Source organism: Lonchura striata, chromosome 33 (genome assembly GCF_046129695.1).
Source record: "Lonchura striata isolate bLonStr1 chromosome 33, bLonStr1.mat, whole genome shotgun sequence".
NCBI classification, from domain to species: Eukaryota; Metazoa; Chordata; class Aves; order Passeriformes; family Estrildidae; genus Lonchura; species Lonchura striata.
In genome coordinates, this window is record NC_134635.1 from 3758274 (window position 1) to 3776919 (window position 18646).

The following is an 18646-nucleotide window of genomic DNA, read 5'->3' on the forward strand; positions in this document are numbered from 1 at the left end:
TCCCTGAGAGGCTCCCCTGGGGGTTTTTGGGGGTCCCCGGGGGTTTTTTGGGGGTCCCGGGGGGTTTTTGGGGTCCCTGGGGGGTTTTTGGGGTCCCTGGGGGTTTCTGGGGGTCCCGGGGGGATTTTTGGGTCGCCGGGGGGATTTTTGGGGGTCCCGGAGGGATTTTTGGGGGCCCCCGGGGGGTTTTTGGGTCCCCGGGGGGATTTTTGGGGTCCCTGGAGGGGTTTTGGGGTCCCGGGGGGATTTTTGGGTCCTGGGGGATTTTTGGGGTCCCCGGGGGTTCTGGGGTCCCTGAGAGGCTCCCCTGGGGGTTTTTGGGGGTCCCTGGGGGGTTTTGGGGGGTCCCCGGGGGTTCTGGGGTCCCTGAGAGGCTCCCCTGGGGGTTTTTGGGGGTCCCCGGGGGGTTTTTGGGGGTCCCAGGGGGTTTTTGGGGTCCCTGGGGGGTTTTTGGGGTCCCCGGGGGGTTCTGGGGTCCCTGAGAGGCTCCCCTGGGGGTTTTGGGGTCCCCGGGGGGTTTTTGGGTCCCCGGGTGGGTTTTGGGGTCCCTGGGGGGTTTTTGGGTCCCCGGAGGGGTTTTTGGGGTCCCCGGGTGGGTTTTGGGGTCCCTGGAGGGGTTCGGGGGTCCCCGGGGGGTTTTTGGGTCCCCGGGGGGGGTCCCCGCCTGTTTTGGGGTTCTCCGGGACCGAGGGACAATCGGGAATTCTCCGACCCCCCAAAATCCCGCGCGGGGGCGGCGCCCGCGGCAGCTCCTCCCCCCCCGTGTAAATACCAAATAAATGTGGATGTTCGCCCACTTTGGGGCATCTGGCCGGTTTTGGGGCGCTTTGGGCCGGTTCCGGCTGCTTTTGGGGCGCTTTGGGCCGGTTCCGGCTGCTTTTGGGGCGCTTTGGGTGTTTTGGGCCGGTTCCAGCTGCTTTTGGGGTCGCTTGAGGAAATTTGGGGCGGTTTCAGCCGGTTTTGGGGCGCTTTGGGTGTTTTGGGGCGGTTTCAGCTGGTTTTGGGGTGCTTTGGGCCGGTTCCAGCTGGTTTTGGGGTGCTTTGGGTGTTTTGGGGCGGTTTCAGCTGGTTTTGGGGTGCTTTGGGTGTTTTGGGGCGCTTTCAGCTGGTTTTGGGGTGGCTTGAGGAAATTTGGGCCGTTTCCAGCTGGTTTTGGGGCGGTTTAGGGTGAGTTTTGGGGCGGTTTCAGCTGGTTTCGGGGAGGTTTAGGGTGAGTTTTGGGGCGGTTTGGGTGCTTTGGGGCGCTTTCAGCTGGTTTTGGGGCGGTTTCAGCTGGTTTTGGGGCGGTTTGGGTGCTTTGGGGCGCTTTCAGCTGGTTTTGGGGCGGTTTAGGGTGAGTTTTGGGGCGGTTTCAGCTGGTTTTGGGGCGGTTTGGGTGTTTTGGGGCGCTTTCAGCTGGTTTTGGGGTGGCTTGAGGAAATTTGGGGCGGTTTCAGCTGGTTTTGGGGTAGTTTAGGGTGAGTTTTGGGGTGGTTTGGGTGTTTTGGGGCAGTTTCAGCTGGTTTTGGGGTGGCTTGAGGAAATTTGGGGTGGTTTCAGCTGGTTTTGGGGCGCTTTGGGTGTTTTGGGGTGCTTTCAGCTGGTTTTGGGGTAGTTTAGGGTGAGTTTTGGGGCGGTTTGGGAGTTTTGGGGCGCTTTCAGCTGGTTTTGGGGTGGTTTGGGTGTTTTGGGGCGGTTTCAGCTGGTTTTGGGGTGGTTTAGGGTGAGTTTTGGGGCGGTTTCAGCTGGTTTTGGGGTGGCTTGAGGAAATTTGGGGCGGTTTCAGCTGGTTTTGGGGCGGTTTGGGTGTTTTGGGGCAGTTTCAGCTGGTTTTGGGGCGGTTTGGGTGAGTTTTGGGGTGGTTTGGGTGTTTTGGGGTGGTTTAGGATGAGTTTTGGGGTGGTTTGGGTGTTTTGGGGCAGTTTCAGCTGGTTTTGGGGTGGCTTGAGGAAATTTGGGGCGGTTTCAGCTGGTTTTGGGGCGGTTTGGGTGAGTTTTGGGGCGGTTTGGGTGCTTTGGGGCGGTTTCAGCTGGTTTTGGGGTGCTTTGGGTGTTTTGGGGCGTTTTCAGCTGGTTTTGGGGCGCTTTGGGCCGGTTCCGGCTGGTTTTGGGGTGGTTTAGGGTGAGTTTTGGGGTGTTCTGGGCTGGTTTGGGACCGGTTTCGGGGCTATTTGGAGCCAGGTTTGGCCCTGGGATTGGGGCTCCATTTTGGGGCCATTTTGGCTCCATTTTGGGGCCATTTTGGCTCCGTTTTAGCTCCATTTTTGGGCCATTTTAGCTCCATTTTGGGCCATTTTAGCTCCATTTTGGGGCCGTTTTAGCTCCATTTTTGGGTCTGTTTTAGCTCCATTTTTGGGCCATTTTAGCTCCATTTTTGGGCCTTTTTAGCTCCAATTTGGGGCCGTTTTAGCTCCATTTTTGGGCCATTTTAGCTCAATTTTGGGGCCGTTTTAGCTCCATTTTTGGGTCTGTTTTAGCTCCATTTTTGGGCCATTTTAGCTCCATTTTGGGGCCGTTTTAGCTCCATTTTTGGGCCTGTTTTAGCTCCATTTTTGGGCCATTTTGGCTCAGTTTTGGGTCGGTTTCAGGCCCGCAGCCGTTCCCTCTGTTCACGCCGGGCTCGGCGCCGCTTTTTGCCTCCTCCAGCCCCGTTGGTGCCACGGCTGCTCTTACCCCGCTTTACCCCTTTTATTATTCCCTGTTCACTTCCCAACTTCAGCCCCGTTTACCCCGCTTTTGGTGGCTTTTACCCTAATTTCCCCATTTTCCCCATTCCCAGCCCGCTTTTGGTGGGTTTTACCCCAATTTCCCCATTCCTGGCCCACTTTTGGTGGCTTTTACCCCAATTTCCCCATTCCCAGCCCGCTTTTGGTGGGTTTTACCCCAATTTCCCCATTCCCAGCCCGCTTTTGGTGGCTTTTACCCCAATTTCCCCATTTTCCCCATTCCCAGCCCGCTTTTGGTGGCTTTTACCCCAATTTCCCCATTCCCAGCCCGCTTTTGGTGGCTTTTACCCCAATTTCCCCATTTTCCCCATTCCCAGCCCGCTTTTGGTGGCTTTTACCCCAATTTCCCCATTCCCAGCCCGCTTTTGGTGGCTTTTACCCCAATTTCCCCATTTTCCCCATTCCCAGCCCGCTTTTGGTGGGTTTTACCCCAATTTCCCCATTCCTGGCCCGCTTTTGGTCTGTTTTACCCCAATTTCCCCATTCCCAGCCCGCTTTTGGTGGGTTTTACCCCAATTTCCCCATTCCCAGCCCGCTTTTGGTGGCTTTTACCCCAATTTCCCCAATTTCCCCATTCCTGGCCCGCTTTTGGTCTGTTTTACCCCAATTTCCCCAATTTCCCCATTCCCGGCCCGCTTTTGGTGGCTTTTACCCCAATTTCCCCAATTTCCCCATTCCTGGCCCGCTTTTGGTCTGTTTTACCCCAATTTCCCCATTTTTCCCCATTCCTGGCCCGCTTTTGGTCTGTTTTACCCCAATTTCCCCATTTTTCCCCATTCCAGGCCCGCTTTTGGTGGGTTTTACCCCAATTTCCCCATTCCCAGCCCGCTTTTGGTGGGTTTTACCCCAATTTCCCCATTCCTGGCCCGCTTTTGGTGGGTTTTACCCCAATTTCCCCATTCCCGGCCCGCTTTTGGTGGCTTTTACCCCAATTTCCCCATTTTCCCCCATTCCCAGCCCGCTTTTGGTGGCTTTTATCCCAATTTTCCCCATTTTTCCCCATTCCCGGCCCGCTTTTGGTGGGTTTTACCCCAATTTCCCCATTTTTCCCCATTCCCAGCCCGCTTTTGGTCTGTTTTACCCCAATCTCCCCATTTTTCCCCATTCCCAGCCCACTTTTGGTGGCTTTTACCCCAATTTCCCCATTTTTCCCCATTCTTGTCCCGGTTTATGCTGGTTTGGCTCTGTTTTAGCTGGGTTTTCCCCGTTTTTCCTCGCTTTACCCCGGTTTTCCCCCGTTTTTCCTCGTTTTTTCCGTTTATTCCCCGTTTTCCCCCGTTTTTTCCCCGTTATTCCCCGTTTTTTCCCGGTTTTACCCCGTTTTTCCCCGATTTTTCCCCGTTATTCCCCGTTTTTTCCCGGTTTTCCCCCGTTTTCCCCCGTTTTCCCCCGTTATTCCCCGTTTTTCCCCGTTCTCCCCCGTTTTCCCGGCCGCTCTCCGTGAGGGGCGGCGCCATTTCCCGCCCCCCCGGCCCCGGCGGGACCGGAAGCGGAAGCGCGTGGGCGCGCGCGCTGCCCGGAAGCGCGTGGGCGGCGGCGGCAGTTCCGGTTCCGGCGGCGGCGGCGGCGCGGGGGAGGCACCGGGAGAGGAGAGGGAGAGGAGGAGGAGGAGGGAAAGGGGAAAGCGAACGACGAGAAGCGGCGGCGCCGCCGACAACACCGGCAGCGGCGCCAGCGGCGGAAGCCGAGCCGCTCCTCTCCCCCCCGCCCCGCGCTACCGGGGACGATCCGCCCCCCGCCCCCCCCTCCCGGTCCCCGCCCGCCTCCTTCCCCGTTTCCCCCCTCCCTTCCCGTCCTCCTCCTCCTCCTCCTTCTCCCGGAACCCGCCTCGCTCCTCCCGGCCCGCGCCGCCCCCGCAGGTTCGTCCCGGGGGGATCCCGGTGTGGGGGGGGCGGAATGACCGAATTACCGGGGGTTACCGGAGCGGGGGGAGCGGCTCGGGATGAAGGCAAAGCCCCGCAGGCCGCCGGGGAGGGGCCGCGGGGGCTGCGCGGCGCTGCCCGGTGGGCGGCGAGGGCCGGAGCGCGGCCCCGGTAACGGCGGGGGGGTCCCGGTAACGGGGGGGGGGGGAGGGAAGGGGAGGGGGCGTTGGGTAAACACGGAGCGGCCGCACGGGCGGCTCCGCGGCGGGCGGGGGCTCCGCGGCACCGCCCCGCCCGGCGGGGGTGAGCCAACACCGAGCCCCCCCGCCGGTCCCGGGGGCACCGGGAGCGGCACCGGGAGCGGCACCGGGGCCGGCCCCCCCCGTGGCGGCGGCGTGGGAGGCCCCGGCCGCGCTCCGGGGCCGGCGGGGCGGGCGCGGCGCCGCCCGGGGCCGGGCCGGGCAGGCCGGGGCAGGCTGGGACCGGCGCTAACGGAGCGGGGCAGCCCCGGGCACGGCCCCGCCGCCGCCGCGGCGCCGCTCGGCCCCTCCCGGCGGCCATTTGGGGCCTTTGAAGCGGCTGCCGGGAACCGGGAACCGGGATGGGCCCGGGGGGCGGCAACGGCACCGGCCGGGGACTCCGGTGCTTCCCCGGGGGGCTCCGGTTCCTCCCGGGGGGCTCCGGTCCCTTCCCGGGGGGCTCCGGTTCCTCCCGGGGGTCTCCGGTTCCTCCCGGGGGGCTCCGGTTCCTCCCGGGGGTCTCCGGTTCTTCCCGGGGGGCTCCGGTGCTTCCCCGGGGGGCTCCGGTCCCTTCCCGGGGGGCTCCGGTTCCTCCCGGGGGGCTCCGGTTCCTCCCGGGGGGCTCCGGTCCCTTCCCGGGGTTCTCCGGTTCCTTTCCCGGGGGTCTCCGGTCCCTTCCCGGGGGGCTCCGGTCCCCTCCCGGGGGGCTCCGGTTCCTCCCGGGGGTCTCCGGTTCCCTCCCGGGGGGCTCCGGTCCCTTCCCGGGGGGCTCCGGTTCCTTCCCGGGGGGCTCCGGTCCCTTCCCGGGGGGCTCCGGTTCCTTCCCGGGGGGCTCCGGTTCCCTCCCGGGGGGCTCCGGTTCCTCCCGGGGGGCTCCGGTCCCTTCCCGGGGGTCTCCGGTCCCTTCCCGGGGGGCTCCGGTCCCTTCCCGGGGGGCTCCGGTCCCTTCCCGGGGGGCTCCGGTTCCCTCCAGGGGGGCTCCGGTCCCTTCCCGGGGGGCTCCGGTCCCCTCCCGGGGGGCTCCGGTTCCCTCCCGGGGGGCTCCGGTTCCCTCCAGGGGGGCTCCGGTTCCTCCCGGGGCTCAGATGTGAATTCCAGCCCCGGAAATTTCCCTTTTCCCCGCTCCTTTTCCCGGGTTATTTTGGGGTTTTTTTCCCTTTTCCCGGTTTATTTTGGTTTTTTTTCCCTTTTCCCGGTTTATTTTGGGTTTTCTTTCCCCTTTTCCCGGTTTATTTTGGTTTTTTTTTCCCTTTTCCCGGTTTATTTTGGGTTTTTTTTCCCTTTTCCCGGTTTATTTTGGTTTTTTTTCCCTTTTCCCGGTTTATTTGGGTTTTTTTTCCCTTTTCCCGGTTTATTTTGGTTTTTTTTTCCCTTTTCCCGGTTTATTTTGGGTTTTTTTTCCCTTTTCCCGGTTTATTTTGGTTTTTTTTCCCCTTTTCCCGGTTTATTTTGGTTTTCTTTCCCCTTTTCCTGGTTTATTTTTTTTTTTTTTCCCTTTTCCCGGTTTATTTTGGGTTTTTTTCCCTTTTCCCGGTTTATTTTGGTTTGTTTCCCTTTTCCCGGTTTATTTTGGGTTTTCTTTCCCCTTTTCCCGGTTTATTTTGTTTTTTTCCCTTTCCCCCTTCCTCTTTCCCCCTTTTTCCTCCTTTTCCCCATTTTTCCTCTCTTTTCCCCCTTTTTCCACCCTTTTTTCCCACTTTCCTCTCCCTTTTCCCCTTTTTCCCCCTTTTCCCCCATTTATCTCCCCTTTTCCCCATTTTTCCCGTTTCCCCCGTCTTTCCCTGTTTTTTCCCTATTTTTCCCATTTTTTCCTATTTTCCCCATTTTTTTCTATTTCCTCCTGTTTTCCCCCTGTTTTTTCCCTATTTTCCCAATTTTATCCCTGTTTTTTCCCTATTTTCCCCCATTTTCCTCCTGTTTTTTCCCTATTTTCCCCCTGTTTTTCCCCTATTTTCCCATTTTTTCTCTATTTTCCCCCTGTTTTTTATCTATTTTCCCAATTTTTTCCCTGTTTTTCCCCTATTTTCTCATTTTTTCCCTATTTTCCCCGTTTTTTCCCCATTTTCCCAATTTTTTCCCAATTTTTTCCCTATTTTCCCCCTGTTTTTCCCCTATTTTCCCCCTGTTTTTTCCCTATTTTCCCAAATTTTTCCCTGTTTTTCCCCTATTTTCTCATTTTTTCCCTATTTTCCCCATTTTTTCCCCATTTTCCCAATTTTTTCCCAATTTTTTCCCTATTTTCCCCCTGTTTTTCCCCTATTTTCCCATTTTTTCCCTATTTTCCCCGTTTTTTCCCTATTTTCCCAAATTTTTCCCTGTTTTTTCCCTATTTTCTCATTTTTCCCCTATTTTCTCATTTTTTCCCTATTTTCCCCATTTTTTCCCCATTTTCCCAATTTTTTCCCAATTTTTTCCCTATTTTCCCCCTGTTTTTCCCCTATTTTCCCATCTTTTCCCTATTTTCCCCCTGTTTTTTCCCTATTTTCCCAAATTTTTCCCTGTTTTTCCCCTATTTTCTCATTTTTTCCCTATTTTCCCCTTTTTTTTTCCCTATTTTCCCCATTTTCCCCCTGTTTTTTTCCCATTTCCCCCCTGTTTTTTCCCTATTTTATCATTTTTTCCCCCGTTTTCTCCCTATTTTCCCATTTTCCCCCTGTTTTCCCCCGTTTTCCCTCCCTCCCTCCTCCCTGGCACATCTGGGCGCGCTCCCAGCTGTGCATTTTGGCAGCCGAGCCCGTCTGGAGCTGAGCTGGGTTTGTTTTGTCTCCTCCCTGCACCTCCAGCCAGGGAAATTTCCCTTTTTCCCCCTTTTTTGCCTCCTTTTCCACATTTCTCTTCATTTCCCCCCTTTTTCCCCCTCTTCCCCCCCCTTTCCCCCCTTTTTTTCCCTTTTCTCTCATTTTTGCCCCCTTTTCCCATTTTCTCCCATTTTCCCCAACTTTTCTTCCACTATTTCCCCCTTTTTCCCCCATTTTTCCTCTTTTCCCCATTTTTCTCCCATTTTTCCGACTTTCCCTCCCATTTCCCCTCATTTCCTCCAATTTCCCCCAATTTTTTCCCATTTCCCCCCCTTTCCCCTCATTTTTCTCCCATTTTTTCCCTTTTTTCCCCCATTTTTCCCCCATTTTTCCCATTTTTCCCCCCTTTTCCCCCCATTTTTCCCCCATTTTTCCCATTTTTCCCCCTTTTCCCCCATTTTTCCCCCTTTTCCCCCATTTTTCCCATTTTTCCCCCATTTTTTCCCCCTTTTCCCCCATTTTTCCCCCATTTTTCCCATTTTCCCCCCCATTTTTCCCCCTTTTCCCCCATTTTTTCCCCATTTTTCCCCTTTTTCCCACCCCGGGGTCTCTGAGCTCTCTCTCCCCACAGGAGGAAGAGGATGAAGGCCGGCTGCAGCATCGTGGACAAGCCCGAGGGAGGAGGGGGTAAGGGACCCCAAAATCCCAAAAATCCAGAAATCCCAATTCCCATGAAGGATAAAAGCATTCCCTGATTTTCCCAAAAAAAAAAACCAACACTCCAAATCTGATTTTTCCCAAAAAACCCCGACCCCAAAACTAGATTTTTCCAAAAAAACCCACCCAAAATCAGATTTTTCCCAAAAAAATCCAACCCCAAACCAGATTTTTCTCAAAACAACCCCAACCCCAAATTAGATTTTCCCAAAAAAAACCATCCCCAAATCAGATTTTTTACCAAAATTTAAAAAAAAAAACAAAATCCCCACCCAAATTGGGTTGTTTGGGTTTTTTTTCCCTAATTCCGTCCCTGGGATTTTGGCTGGAATATTGAGTGGGATTCCAGGCAGGTTTTATCAATTTTTGGGATTTTTTTGGTGATTAGTGGAATTCCAGTCCAGTTTTCCCAGTTTTTTGGTGTTTTTTTTGTGGTTTTTTTGTGTTTTTTGTGGGGGTTTTTTGGGGGTTTTTGTGGGTTTTTTGTGGGTTTTTTTGGGGTTTTAGTGGTTTTTTTGTGGGTTTTTAGTGGGTTTTAGTGATTTTTTGGTGTTTCTTGGGTGGATTTTTAAAGAAATGGGTCTGAAAGGAGTCAGAAGCAAAGAGCTGGATGGGAAACCTGGAATTCCCTGCTCCCACGTGGAATACTGAGCGGAATTCCAGGCCCCAGTGATTAATGGAATTCCAGCCCAGTTTTCCCGATTTTTTGGTGGGTTTTTGTGGTTTTTTTCACAGGTTTTAGTGGGTTTTTTGTTAGTTTTTCACGGATTTTAGTGGGTTTTTTTTGGCGTTGTTTGGGTGGATTTTCCATGGAAATGGGGCTGAAAGGAGCAGCTGGGTGGGAAATCTGGATCTGCCTGCTCCCACACGGAATATTGAATTCCACCCAAGTTTTACAATTTTTCTGTGGTTTTTCACGGGTTTTAGTGGGTTTTTTGTGACTTTGAGTGGTTTTTTTGGTGATGTTTGGGTGGATTTTCCATGGAAATGGGGCTGGAAGGAGTCAGAAGCGAGCAGCTGGGTGGGAAACCTGGAATTCCCCACTCCCACATGGAATATTGAGTTCCACCCGAGTTTTAAAATTTTTTCGTGGGTTTTAGTGTTTTCTTTTTGGGTTTTTGGGTGGTTTTTGGGTGGATTTTCCATGGAAATGGGGCTGGAAGGAGTCAGAAGCGAGCAGCTGGGAGGGAAACCTGGAATTCCCCACTCCCACATGGAATATTGAGTTCCACCCGAGTTTTAAAATTTTTTGGTGGGTTTTAGTGTTTTCTTTTTGGGTTTTTGGGTGGTTTTTGGGTGGATTTTCCATGGAAATGGGGCTGAAACGATTCAGAAGTGAGCAGCTGGGTGGGAAACCTGGAATTCCCCACTCCCACAGGGAATATTGAGTTCCACCCGAGTTTTAAAATTTTTTGGTGGGTTTTAGTGTTTTCTTTTTGGGTTTTAGCGTGGTTTTTGGGTGGATTTTCCATGGAAATGGGTCTGAAAGGAGTCAGAAGCAAAGAGCTGGATGGGAAACCTGGAATTCCCCACTCCCACAGGGAATATTGAGTTCCACCCGAGTTTTAAAATTTTTTGGTGGGTTTTAGTGTTTTCTTTTTGGGTTTTTGGGTGGTTTTTGGGTGGATTTTCCATGGAAATGGGGCTGGAAGGAGTCAGAAGCGAGCAGCTGGGTGGGAAACCTGGAATTCCCCACTCCCACAGGGAATATTGAGTTCCACCCGAGTTTTAAAATTTTTTGGTGGGTTTTAGTGTTTTCTTTTTGGGTTTTTGGGTGGTTTTTGGGTGGATTTTCCATGGAAATGGGGCTGGAAGGAGTCAGAAGCGAGCAGCTGGGAGGGAAACCTGGAATTCCCCAATCCCACAGGGAATACCGGATGGAATCCCACCTCCAGCCCCATCCCCACTGATCCCCCATCGTTCCCTAAACAAAATTTCCCATTTCCCTCCATTCCCCCCCATTGTTTTTCCCCATTTCCCCCCCTTTTCCCAGCATTTCTTCCCCTATTTCCCCCCATTTTTTCACTATTTCCCCCCATTTTTCCACCACATTTCCACCATTTTTTTGCCATATCCCCCCGCTTCCCCCTCATTGATCCCACAGTTTCCCCCCATTTTTTCACCATTTTCTCCGATTTTTTCACCATTGATCCCCCGTTTTCCCCTCTGTGTCCGCCCCGTTTCCCCCCATTTTCTCACAATTTCCCCCCATTTTCCCCCATTTACCCCCCCATTTTTTCACCATTTTCCACCCATTTTCTCACCATTTTCCCCAATATTCTCACCATTCCCCCCATTTTCCCCCCAATTTTTCCCTATTTTCCCCCCATTCCCCCCCCATTTTCTCACCATTTCCCCCCCATTTTTTCCCCATTTCTCCCCATTTCCCCCATTTTCTCCCCATTTCCCCCATTTTCTCCCCATTTCCCCCCATTTTTTCCCCATTTCCCCCCATCTCCCCCACCATTTTCTCCCCATTCCCCCCCATTTTTTCCCTGTTTCCCCCCATATCCCCCACCATTTTCCCCCCATTTACCCCCATGTTCTCCCCATTTCCCCCCATTTTTTCCCCATTTACCCCCATTTTTTCCCCATTTACCCCCATTTTCCCCCCCATTTCCCCCATTTTCTCCCCATTTCCCCGCATTTTTTTCCCCATTCCCCCCCCTTTTCCCCCCATTTTTTCCCCATTTCCCCCCCATTTTTTCCCCATTTCCCCCCCCATTTTCCCCCCATTTTTTTCCCCATTTCCCCCCCCTTTTTCCCCCCATTTTTTCCCCATTTCCCCCCCATTTTTTCCCCATTTCCCCCCATTTTTCCCCATTTCCCCCCAATTTTCCCCCCATTTCCCCCCCATTTTTCCCCATTTCCCGCCATTTCCCCCATTTCCCCCCATTTTTTCCCCATTTCCCCCATTTTTCCCCCTTTTCCCCCCATTTTTTCCCCATTTCCCCCCATTTTCTCCCCATTTCCCCCCCCATTTTTTCCCCATTTCCCCCCAATTTCCCCCCATTTACCCCCATTTTTTCCCCATTCTCCCCCATTTCCCCCCATTTTCCCCCCATTTACCCCCATTTTTTCCCCATTCCCCCCCATTTTCCCCCATTTTCTCACCATTTTCCCCCCATTTCCCCCCAATTTCCCCCCCATTTACCCCCATTTTCTCCCCATTCCCCCCGCCAGGCTACCACTTCCCGGAGTGGGCGTACAAGACGGAGTCGAGCCCGGGCTCGCGGCAGATCCAGCTGTGGCACTTCATCCTGGAGCTGCTGCAGAAGGAGGAGTTCCGGCACGTCATCGCCTGGCAGCAGGGCGAGTACGGCGAGTTCGTCATCAAGGACCCCGACGAGGTGGCACGGCTCTGGGGGCGCCGCAAGTGCAAGCCCCAGATGAACTACGACAAGCTCAGCCGTGCCCTCAGGTGACTTAATTTGGGGTTTTTTCCCTTTTTTTTCCATGAATTTTGGGGTTTTTCCCATGAATTTTGGGGTTTTCCAGCTGGCATCATGCTGGTGTTGGCTCGTCCATCAGGGTTTTGGTGGCACGGCTCTGGGGGCGCCGCAAGTGCAAGCCCCAGATGAACTACGACAAGCTCAGCCGTGCCCTCAGGTGACTTAATTTGGGGTTTTTCCCTTTTTTTTCCATCAATTTTGGGGTTTTCTAGCAGGGTGTCATACTGGTGTTGGCTCGTCCATCAGGGTTTTGGTGGCACGGCTCTGGGGGCGCCGCAAGTGCAAGCCCCAGATGAACTACGACAAGCTCAGCCGTGCCCTCAGGTGACTTAATTTGGGTTTTTTCCCTTTTTTTTCCATGAATTTTGGGGTTTTCCCCATGAATTTTGTTTTTTTTTGGCGGGGTGTCATGGTGGTGTTGGCTCGTCCATCAGGGTTTTGGTGGCACGGCTCTGGGGGCGCCGCAAGTGCAAGCCCCAGATGAACTACGACAAGCTCAGCCGTGCCCTCAGGTGACTTAATTTGGGTTTTTTCCCTTTTTTTTCCATGAATTTTGGGGTTTTCCCCATGAATTTTGTTTTTTTTTGGCAGGGTGTCATGGTGGTGTTGGCTCGTCCATCAGGGTTTTGGTGGCCTGGGCCTGGTGGCACCACAAACTATGAGAAGCTCAGCTGCGCCCTCAGTTCAGCCAAATTTGGGGTTTTCCACTTTTTTTCCCATGAATTTTGGGATCTTTTTGCCTTTTTTTCCCATTAATTTTGGGGGTTTTTTTCCTCGTGAATTTTGGGGTTTTAGGTGGGATGTCGTGCTGGTGTTTGCTCATCCCTCAGGGTTTGGGGTTGGGGTGTGGTTTAAGGTCCTTTTCCACCCCAAAAATATCCCAGGATTCCATCAGGTGGGATTTTAGGGATGAATCTCTCCCTGCTCTGGGTGATTCCAATGGATTTCCCATCCCTGGGAATGCCCAATTCCAGCTTGGAGCCACCTGGGGAGGTGGGAGCTGCCCCAGCCCTGCATTTTTAAGGATATTTGAGCAGGAAATTAGGAAGGAATTCCTCAGGAATTCTGGATTTTTCAGGATATTTGAGCTCATTCCAAACCAAACCATCCCAGAATTCCATATTTTGGTTAAACAGGATATTAGGAAGGATCCCTGAGGAATTAGGAAGAAATTCTGGATTTTTGAGTGCTTCGATCCATTGTTTGTTTTTTTTTTCCCCATTTAAAAAAACCAATTTATTTGCAGATATTACTACAACAAGAGGATCCTGCACAAGACCAAGGGCAAAAGATTCACCTACAAATTCAACTTCAACAAACTGGTGATGCCCAATTATCCCTTCATCAACATCCGGCCCAACGGTGAGCCTCAGGAATTTGGGAATTCCGGGTGGGAATGGGGCAGAAAAACTAAAAAAAAAACCCAACCCGAGGATGTGGAATATTGTTTTTTCCCCAGCCAGCCTGGATAAAATAAAAAAAGCAAAACCTGGGAGCAAATCCCCGCTGTGGAGGGGGATGAGGGGTCGGGTTTATCTTTCCCCGGGGATTTTTGGGATTTGTGGGATAAGAGGATCAGCCTCGGGATGCAGTCCTGGGGTGGCTCAGGTGAGTTTATGGTGTAAAAATCCACGGCTTTTTCTCCCTTCTCTCCCCCTTTTTCCCCGCTCCTTTTCACCCCAAAATTGCAGGTTTTTAACCCATTCCTGCCCCAGGGTTGGGAGGGATTCCGTAGGGACGCGGCAGGAATTCCTTGGATTTTGGTTAAAAATCAGAAATTCTTCCCTGGAGGAGAGAGGATAACAAGGAAGGGTTTGGGAATGGAGCATAAATGTCCCTTTTTTACCCTAAAATGGTTCTGCCAGGTTTATCCTGGAATCAGCAGCGGTTTCCTGGGAAAAGGGTCTTTCCAAGGGGATTTTTAAAGGAATTAAACCTCTAAGAGCCAAATTCCCACAGCTGAGGGATTGTCCTCATCAGGCACAGTGGGAAAATGAATCCATAAAAACAGAAAACCCCTCTGGAAGTCAATATTCCCAGAAATTCCAAACTTTTCTCCTCACAAAATCTCAATTTAGAGGAGCCGGGCCTAGCAGGAGCTGCTCCAGTGGAAAGCCTGGATGGCAAATCCAGCAGGAAAAAAAGCAGGAAAAGTGGGGAAATTGGTGATTATTTAATTCAAAAAGATAGAAAACCCCTCTGGAAGTTGATATTCCCAAAAATTCCAAACTTTTCTCCTCACAAAATCTCAATTTAGAGGAGCTGGGCCTAGCACGAGCTGCTCCAAGGGGAAAGTGTGGAGCCCCAATCCAGCAGGAAAAAAAAAACAGGAAAAGTGGGAAAATTGGGGATCATTGAATCTAAAAAGATAGAAAAACCGCTTGGAAGTTGATATTCCCAGAAATTCCAAACTTTTCTCCTCACAAAATCTCAATTTAGAGTTGACCAGCCCGGCACACTCTGCTGCAGGGCAAAGCCTGGAAAGCCAATGCAGCAGGGATCAAAACAGGAAAAAAAGCAGAAAAAGTGGGGAAATTGGTGATTATTGAATCCATGAAGATACAAAACCCCTCTGGAAGTTGATATTCCCAAAAATTCCAAACTTTTCTCCACAAAAAGTATAAATTTAGAGTAGCTGGGCCTAGCAAGAACTGCTCCAGGGGAAAGTGTGGAGCACCAATCCCGTAGGAAAAAAACAGGAAAAAATTGGGAAACTGGTGATTATTTTAATTTAAAAAGATAGAAAAACCCTCTGGAAGTTGATATTCCCAGAAATTCCAAACTTTTCTCCTCACAAATTCTCAATTTAGAGGAGCTGGGCCTAGCATGAGCTGCTCCAGGGGAAAGTGTGGAGCTCCAGTCCAGCAGGAAAAATGGTGATTGTTGAATCCATAAAGATAAAAAAACTGCCTGCAACTCGTTGTTCCCAAAAATCCCAAACTTTTCTCCACAGAAAAGTCCTGATTTGGAGGGTCCTGATCCAGCTTCCAGGGCAAAGCCTGGAACAGCGATCCAGGAGGGAAAAAAGCAGGGAAAATAGGGATAAAAGCAGGGAAAATAGGGATAAAAGCAGGGAAAATAGGAATAAAATCAGGTTCTGTGTGAGGGAAAAAGGGATTTTTCCAGGCTCCGGCGCCGCCGCCTCCCCTCCCTGAGGGAATCTCCGAGGTTTTGTTTTTCCAAGGCTCCGGGAAGGCCAAAAAACAAAAACAAAAAGAGAGAAATTCCTCCAGGTGTTGGTGTCTCCTTCACCTGTGTGGGCCCTGCTGGGGTTTGTTTTATTTTCTCTTTTTTGTTTGTTGGGAGAGGGGAATGTCTTTTCCAAGCCAAGGAACGGGGGTGGGAAGATGTGTCTGGAGCTGTAATTCCGTAATTAACTGGGAGCAAACGAGTCCGGGCAGTTCCCAGCTCCTGCTCCCTCCTGGCCCTGGGGCGCTGGGGAACAAAAATAATTTGGGAGAATTTGGAAGGCTCCTGGTTAATCCCAGCCCCTCTCATTCCCACCCCCGTGGGGGTTGGGGTAGCAAACCTGGAATTTGGGGTTTTTCTCCAGGATTTCCCCTCCCTCACCGAGATTTTGGGTGGGAATTTGAGGGATTTGGGTGGGAATTTGAGATATTTCTGTGGATCTTTGAGATATTTCCATGGATTGATGAGATTTCCCCCCTCAGAAGTCAGATTTTGATGAATATCCAGGTATTTCCATGGATATTTGGGATATTATCCAGGTATTTCCATGGATATTTGGGATATTTGAGACATTTCCATGGATTGATGACATTCCCCCTCAGAGAAGATGTTTCCATGGACATTGGAGATATTTCCATGGATTTTTGAGATATTTTTATGGACGTTGGGAGACATTTCCATGGATTGATGAGATCCCCTCTCAGATGAGATATTTCCATTGATATTTGGGTCTTTTCCACGGGTATTTGAGACATTTCCATGGATATTTGAGGTTTTTGCATGGCTTTTTCAGCCATTCCCCCAGATATTTCAGCCATTTCCATGGATATTTGAGGTTTTTCCATGGATATTTCAGACATTTCCATGGACATTTGAGTTTTTTCCATGGATATTTCAGCCATTTCCATGGACATTTGAGTTTTTTCCATGGATATTTCAGCCATTTCCATGGATATTTGAGTTCTTTCCATGGACATTTCAGCCACTTCCATGGACATTCGAGTTTTTTCCGTGGATATTTAATTTCTCTCCATGGATATTTCAGCCATTCCTGCAGATATTTCAGCCATTTCCATGGACATTTGAGTTTTTTCCATGGATATTTCAGCCATTTCCATGGACATTTGAGTTTTTTTCCATGGGTATTTCAGCCATTTCCATGGACATTTGAGGTTTTTCCACGGATATTTCAGCCATTTCCATGGACATTTGAGTTTTTTTCCATGGATATTTCAGCCATTTCCATGGACATTTGAGTTTTTCCCATGGATATTTAATTTCTCTCCATGGATATTTCAGCCATTCCTGCAGATATTTCAGCCATTTCCGTGGACATTTGAGGTTTTTCCACGGATATTTCAGCCATTTCCATGGACATTTGAGTTTTTTCCCTGGACATTTGATTTTTTTCCCATGGATATTTCAGCCATTTCCATGGACATTTGAGTTTTTCCCATGGATATTTAATTTCTCTCCATGGACATTTCAGCCATTTCCATGGACATTGGAGTTTTCCCTGTGGACATTTAATGTTTTCCCCCAGATATTTCAGCCATTTCCATGGACATTTGAGTTTTTCCCATGGATATTTAATTTCTCTCCATGGATATTTCAGCCATTTCCATGGACATTGGAGTTTTTTCCATGGACATTTCAGCCATTTCCATGGATATTTCAGCCATTTCCATGGACATTTCAGCCATTTCCATGGACATTGGAGTTTCCCCCGTGGACATTTAATGTTTTCCCCCAGATATTTCAGCCATTCCCATTAATGGGTGCGACCCCGGCTCGGCTCAGAGCTTCAGCCGGACATCTCAAACCCTCCCCGCCATCCCCGGGGATTTCATCCAGCTCCTCCCCGATCCCCAGACGCTCAGTGCCTGTTTTCCCCGTCTCCCCGCAGGCGTGGTCCCGCAGAGCGCGCCGCCGGTGCCCACGGCCTCGTCCCGCTTCCACTTCCCGCCGCTGGAGCCGGCGTCGCCGGGCGAGGAGGCGGCGGCGCGCTTCGGGCCGGGCGCGCTGCTGCCGCCGCCGCGCGCCGAGGCGCCGCCGGACGCCGAGAGGAAGCCGGAGCCCGCCGAGCCGGAGGAGAGCGGGCCGGACTGGCGCCGGGAGCTGCTGGCGCCGGCGCACGCGGCGGCCGGCGGCGCGGCGCCCAAGCGCAAGCCCGAGGTGGTGCTGCCGCTGTTCCCGCGGCCCGGCGTGTTCCCCGAGCACCCGCACAGCCCCTTCGCCGCGTCGCCGCTGCCGGGCCGCCCCGGCGTGCTCAACGTGCCCATCTCGCCGGCGCTGTCGCTGACGCCCACGCTCTTCTCCTACAGCCCCTCGCCGGGGCTCAGCCCCTTCGCCGCCGCCGGCAGCAGCTGCTTCTCCTTCAACCCCGAGGAGATGAAGCACTACCTGCACTCGCAGGCCTGCTCCGTCTTCAACTACCACCTGAGCCCGCGGACGTTCCCCCGCTACCCGCTGGTGGTGCCGCCGCTGCAGTGCCCGGTGCCGCTGGAGGAGCCGCCGCAGTTCCCCATCAAGCTGCAGCCGCCGCCCGCCGGCCGCAAGAACCGCGAGCGCCTGGAGAGCCCCGAGGCCGCCGGCCCGCCGCGCGTCAAGGTGGAGCCGGCGGCGCCCGACAGGGAGGACGAGGAGGAGGTCCCGCGGAAGGAGGAGGAGGAGGAGGAGGAGGAGAAGGCGGCGGTGTTCGCCCGCCCGGCGGCCCCGGCGCGGGCGCCCGGCGCGGCTCAGCCCGGCGCGTGCGGAGAGGAGAGCGCCGAGAAGGCGCCGCGGGAGTGGCCCGGCGAGGCCGGCGGCCAGGAGCGCCGGGAGGACGCCCTGATGCCGCCCAAGCTGCGGCTGAAGCGCCGCTGGAACGGAGATTCCCGGCAGGAAGCGGCCGAGGATTCCCGGCCCAACGGGATCTGGCACCTGCCCAAAGCCGTGGCCGCCGCCTCCGACACCTAAAGGCGGCCGGAGCGCCGGAGCCGGCCGGAGCGGCGTCCGTGTATTTATGTAGCAAGGTTGCCGAGCAGTTCGGGGTCCGGGCGGGGAGGGGGGCGGGCCAGGCCTGGGAATTTTTAGGGAATTTCAGGGGTGGGAGAAGGGAGGGGGGTGCGGGAAGCTTCGGGCTTTGTGTTGTTTCTGTTGTTGACTTGCAGGTGCAGACGCCGCAATTCCCGCTCGCTTTTCCCGGGAAAAGCCGGCTCCAGCTCCAGGACTGGCGCGGAGGAATTCCAGGCGCGGCCTCGGGGCCGCTCCCGGGCCTTTTGGGACACCGGGAATCTCCAGATCCGGGGACAGGGTGGGGGGGGATTTTTTTGGGATTTTTCGGGGTTTTTTTACGGATGAGAGGTTTTCCCGGCCATCCAGGAGCTGGTTTGGTTCTTCTTTTTTTTTGTTTTGGTTTTTTTTTTGGTTTTTTTTTTGGGAAAAGGAGGAGCTTGGGAATTTTGCATCGGGAATTTTGCACTGTCCACGGAGCGGGGCTGGGGCGGGGGGGAAAAGGATTCAGGAAAACTCTCGGAGAATCGGGATGGAGGCCGCGTCGTTCCCGGCGGATTTCCGGGGAAAATTCCCCTTTTCCCGCCTTTCTTTCTCTCTCTCTTTCTCTCGCAGAAGCCATGAGCAAAACTCCAAACTTTTTCAGGGAATGGGAACGGGAATAACACAAAATTAACCGGATGCCTTTAATCCTAACGCATTAAAAATGTTGGGGTTTGGTTTTTTTTGTTTCTGTGTGCCCGGAGCGGG

The 18646-nt window shown here is 52.9% G+C and overlaps 1 protein-coding gene across 1 annotated transcript; it reads left to right on the forward strand.

Moving 5' to 3' along the window:
* The first annotated feature begins 4490 nt into the window (after positions 1 to 4490).
* LOC110476883 (ETS translocation variant 3) lies at positions 4491 to 17957 on the forward strand. The gene is made up of 5 exons (XM_077789369.1): positions 4491 to 4564; positions 8176 to 8231; positions 11445 to 11682; positions 12960 to 13075; positions 16809 to 17957. Exons 2-5 carry the CDS (start codon positions 8186 to 8188, stop codon positions 17858 to 17860), a joined length of 1452 nt encoding a protein of 483 aa, XP_077645495.1. The 5' UTR covers positions 4491 to 4564; positions 8176 to 8185; the 3' UTR covers positions 17861 to 17957.
* Positions 17958 to 18646: the final 689 nt, after the last annotated feature.

Coding starts and splice junctions, on each gene's coding strand:
- LOC110476883 (XM_077789369.1), top strand. CDS start 8,186: ATGAAGGCCGGCTGCAGCATCGTGGACAAGCCCGAGGGAGGAGGGG. Junction 11,683..12,959: donor AAGCTCAGCCGTGCCCTCAG/GTGACTTAATTT, acceptor ATTTATTTGCAG/ATATTACTACAACAAGAGGA. Junction 13,076..16,808: donor CATCAACATCCGGCCCAACG/GTGAGCCTCAGG, acceptor GTCTCCCCGCAG/GCGTGGTCCCGCAGAGCGCG.